We start from the raw sequence: 4,968 nt of genomic DNA, 5'->3' as shown, positions 1-4,968 counted from the left end.
AAGGATCCTGTCTATCCCGCAATATACGCTGAATTCTGAGGACTCTCCTTATCAATCTTGCACCTTCCGCAATGGGTGGCTCGCGTATACGGACAGGACATGGCTGCGACAGGCTTCCCAAATCCACCTTCGCTTTTATAGCCGTGGTCTCTCATCTTGAGTACACGAAGTAATTTACAATTACTACTCTGAAATATGAATTACATCTGTAATAATCACATACATGTAATAGAATGTTAATAGTTCATTTCCCTTTTTTAGGAAATGACCTGTATGTATCTGTGTGAAATCAATAAATGGATCAGGTGCTGCATTGTCTTTAGTTACATTGATAATATTTATTTATGGTGAAACAGTGGTGGAATATCGCTGTTGCTTTCGTATAAATGAAGCGGACATACCTGCGTGGCCGCGATCTAATCCTGTTTACATAAAGTAAACCTGCTCCCGAGCAGGTTTACGCTTACGGCTCTGTTGCTATGACAGCAAGTCCCGTATGAGCTTCGGGGAACCGAACGATCCAGGATCACGCGAAATCGTCAACAATCTAATCCAGCTAACTTACTTAGCGAGGTACGAAGAACAGGCCCCTGGTCTTAAATCCCCATAGACACAGGTGTTGCCAATCCAAGTAGACAAGGTGGAAACACTGGTACAATGGAAAAAAACAGCACTCACCCGGACCATGACAGGGTTGTTGTGATTGGGTTTCTTTTTATTACTGTATTTTGTGCTGAAAAAAGTGAAGTGAACTAAATTTCCACAGCTAGACATGAGCGTGGCACTGATAATGTCCTTCTGAGGAGGGAGGCTTTCTATACAATCACTTGGAGGTCTGTATTTTGATTTGAAAGCTGTTGAATGAAATAATAACTAAATTCACAGAAAAACAATAATGCAGTTCTTCATGAAAAGTAGTTTTTATTTGATCGAAAAAAAAAACATCATAAACACTCACAGAACCAGAGAATTTCTCATCGTAACATGGTTGAACCAAACCTTTTAAAAAAACCAGTAGAATATTTCATCACATCATTTTAACTATGTGTAAAGTTCTCTGCAGCAACAAAGCAGCAGCTTCTTGCTCTGACCTTCATTTATTTTAAAGGTAGTGTTGCACGCATTGCGAGTTCTTGGGTTACTGACAGTTACAGAACTGAGGACCTGCTGCATCTACATGAAAGTCCAGTCAGTTAGTCGCATGAGGCACTGGAGGAAAACTGTATAATATAATTTTTGTTTGTATTGTTCACTTTGCACTCCTCAGGATTAGAATCGTGTTTCCACTCTTTCCCAAATGCAGTCGCATTCTTGCAAAACGTCCCTTTCGGGCATTGTGGTCACGATGCTGAACCTGTTCCTGGAGATCTCCTGCAGCTCCTTGATCAGTCCCTCCACAGATGGACTGGGCCAAGTTTTGTTTTCGTCACTTATAAGAATGTATGTCTGTCTCTTGATCAGCTCCAGTCGCTCCAGGTGTCGCAGCTTGTTGAGGAACAGCAGGTCTCTTGTTGGTTCCTCACGGTGGAAGCTACAGAAGACAAGACAGGAAAAAACGTCAGCTCTAGTTGCGTGTTGGCAACGATAGACCCATAATGGGAACTTGTTGACACGATTTTCTGTAGTGTTTCAGTTGTACTTAAATGGTAAATGGTAAATGGCCTGCATTTGTATAGCGCTTTTCTAGTCCATAGGACCCCAAAGTGCTTTACACTACATTCAGTCATTCACCCATTCATTAAGAAATCAAGACAGAGAAAAGCTTCATTTGCAGCAAAATGTAAATGACGACACTTTTTTCAAGTGAGATGATTTGATGCTGCAGGTCACACATAAACCATCAAATGGAACTTTTACTTTGTAATAGTAATATAAATAAAAATCTGCTGGGCATACCGTATCCTGAGAGTCTTGAGTTGAGGAAACAGTGTAGGAAGCTGTTTGCAGAGACTATCAGCATAGCGGTTCTGATCTATGTCCAGATGCTCAACTTGCTTGAGTTGAGATGCAATGGAGCTCATCTGGCACATGCATATAGATGTTCGCAGTGTCAGACTGGTCACCTGGGATGGAAGGTCTTCCGTATAAGAGGGAAGAAAAGTCCCTCCTATAAGGAAAGAAACGACAGGACAGAAGTTACAGAAAACAGTTTTGGCCTGGAGCTTCACACAGCTTCACTTAAAAAACAAACAAACAAAAGGATGCATGCAAGACAACAGATTTTTGCTTACTACACACACTTACACACATTACAAAGATTAAATGCATGTTTTGACTCACCAATGATTGAGAGTGATTCCAGCTGTTGCAGATAACTGAGCCAGGAATAGAGGTTGCACTGCAGACCATCCCAGGGGTACCTGTAGTGGACAGCAAGCGACTTGAGTGAAGTCAGACCCCTCAGCGCGTCCTCCGACAGGATGATTTCTGTGTAACTGACCAACTCCAAAGAGATCAGTTCTGGGCCGCCGTACTCTCCTACAGGATAAAAGAGGTGGTTAGCTAAACATTTAGTCTCTGTCAGTTAAGTTTAGCATAGTCACACAATACTGCACAACAGGCTGTGTGCTCACAATACTAATCAGAATAATAATTCCTAAGGAAATTATGTGGGTTACAGTTGGTCTAAGATAGTAACAGTAATAGACTAAACCAATTAAATAATACAATATATTACAAGAAATAGCACTAATATATACAAATCGCTCAATTATAAACATCAAGAATATTACAGAGGTGAAATATATATAATAATGCAGCATGTGTGCAGCTCAACTGACTTCAATATGATGGGTTTTGTTCCAATATTAAGGCATAATGTCAAGAAAATATTGTATTTTCTTGATGAAAAGCTCTTGTCAAAGGTGTAAAAAGTGACTGTATTGGTTCTGATGCTTGCAAGTGTAAAATATAATCAGGAGACTGGCTTACCTGGGTTTTCTGGGTCCAGTGGGTAGAAGTAGTTGTTGGGCAGTGGCACTGGTGGCTCCCCTTTCATTCCCCAGGATAAGTGTTTGAGTTTCTTCAGTCTTAGCAGCAGGTTGTGGAAGATGCAAGAGGGCACTGGCCTCATCCTCTCAAGCCTTTCACTTTCCTGCTGGTGGAACAGCAAGTACTCCAGGTTGACCAAGTGTGACACGCTATTGATGAACGCCACAGTGTCGTTGCAGGACATCTGAATGTCGCAGACGCTGAGGTGAGTCAACCGCTCGGCTAGTTGCTGACTCTGACACTGCACCACGAACGGCCCAACCCAGGTGGCGTTTCGTACCCCAAGACTCGTCAGGTTGGGGAATTCACACAGGTTGTCTAAGTATTTCATCTTGTAATATCGCCGTTCCCTCACACAGACAATGGTGTTGAGTGATGGGAGGGACTTGCTGAGGATTTTCCAATCTTTGGGTCGTAAATGTCGCACTGTGGCACGGCTGACCCCACGGCACTGCACGGTGTCCCAGAATCCAGATGTGTAGCGGGGAAAGTTGGAGAGTCCTGCTGTATAATCCTTCCACAGGGACGGGTGGTCGATGAGATCTCTGAAGTGTCTGCAGCAGAGGCGGGCTGTGTGCTTTTCCTCAGTGTTCAAGTAGCCGAACACCAAAACCCAAACTTCAGGTGGCAGATATGGTAGCTCCTGGACCTTCATGTTGACTGTTTGAGCCATTGCACCTCAATTCCTTACACAAATTCAACCAATGCAGAGGCCGCAGACCTACAATTAATAGTCCTTTGTCCCTGAGTAATCACACTGATTCGCTGAAATGTAGGAGCACCTGGAAAGGGAACAACAACAATTTACAATCCAGACTAAACAAAAAATGACCAAGACCTCACTTAAGCTCTTTTTTTATGTAAAAGGTGTTTATTTTTGCCCCAAACTATTCAGGCAAGCCTCACACCTCCATCAAGACTGTAATATGAAATAACTATCCCAACATCCTTGTGGGTTGCCATGTGAATTTAAAGAAGCTTGTTGAGGTGAAATTTGCTTGTGCCTGTGAGTCACTGAAAACAAGGCCTCCTTGTATTCATCTCCAAACAAATAAATTAATCTCTGACTCAGTCTGGCTTCATGAAACGTGGATATAAAAAGTCATATTATTATTACAATCCTAGATTATTTTCATAAAGCATTTCATGCACACGTTAATCCCCTACAGCCAGCCAAAAAGAAACAAATGAAGGATAATCTGAGATGTGTTTTAACAGAAAAACCACTTTCACTCCCAAAATTACTTAAAACAGGTCAGTAAAGATCTATCCATACTTTAAATGCTTAACTTGACGAAAACAGCATTGCAGTACATCTAACCAGCAGAGATGCTACAACAGGTAAACTTGAACTACACAGCAAATTATAGTTTGTGGCAGAGAATAATCCTTACCTTGCAGGAGTTTCTGAAAAGTAAGAAGCAGATGAAGAAGCTCTTCCAGCCTGCACACACACTGGGCCAAAGCAGAGTGACCATCCCTGGTCTGTGACCCTTTAAAAGCTTGCTGGTACTTAATTAACATATGACTTTGTCAATAAAATAATCCCTGTATATCCTCCTATTTGTCTGCTGTTGACATCATCAGTCAAGTGGGGTGTGTCAACGACTCCTTTTACACCTCAACAACTCTCGATAGGTCAATCAAAGGTGCTTGAGGCTGAAGCTCATCACTCCATTGTTGTGTTCCAGACTGCTTGATCACATCACTTACATGTCTCCACACCCCACTCACTGTTTCATGTTCTTTTTCTTTCTCATATGTAACTGAAAACCCACCATGACATATTGCTGTTGTATATGTTCGTACAGAATTCCTGTGTAAAACGTCTAAACTAGCACACTTAGCAAACAACACCAGTCACACTGAGCCACACATTTTGTCCCTTTTTCTTAGCTAAATACCCATATGGAAAAGAAATAGTAAAAACTTATATGTGATTACTCATGAAAGTGGCCACTTTCTCATTACTTTCAT

The 4,968-nt window shown here is 41.7% G+C and overlaps 1 protein-coding gene across 1 annotated transcript; it reads right to left on the bottom strand.

Moving 5' to 3' along the window:
• Positions 1–842: 842 nt before the first annotated feature.
• On the bottom strand, positions 843–4,527 carry LOC145432029 (uncharacterized). Its single transcript, XM_080308640.1, has 5 exons — positions 4,386–4,527; positions 2,932–3,773; positions 2,281–2,478; positions 1,897–2,107; positions 843–1,531 (listed from the first exon to the last, which is right to left on the bottom strand). The coding sequence occupies exons 2-5, from the start codon at positions 3,662–3,664 to the stop codon at positions 1,270–1,272; spliced, it is 1,404 nt and encodes a 467-aa protein (XP_080164766.1). The 5' UTR covers positions 3,665–3,773; positions 4,386–4,527; the 3' UTR covers positions 843–1,269.
• Between the last annotated feature and the right edge of the window lie 441 nt (positions 4,528–4,968).

This window comes from Astatotilapia calliptera, chromosome 11, assembly GCF_964374335.1.
Source record: "Astatotilapia calliptera chromosome 11, fAstCal68.1, whole genome shotgun sequence".
In the NCBI taxonomy this organism is placed as follows: Eukaryota; Metazoa; Chordata; class Actinopteri; order Cichliformes; family Cichlidae; genus Astatotilapia; species Astatotilapia calliptera.
Note: the sequence above shows the minus strand (reverse complement) of the source record. Positions and strands in the feature narration are given on the sequence as shown.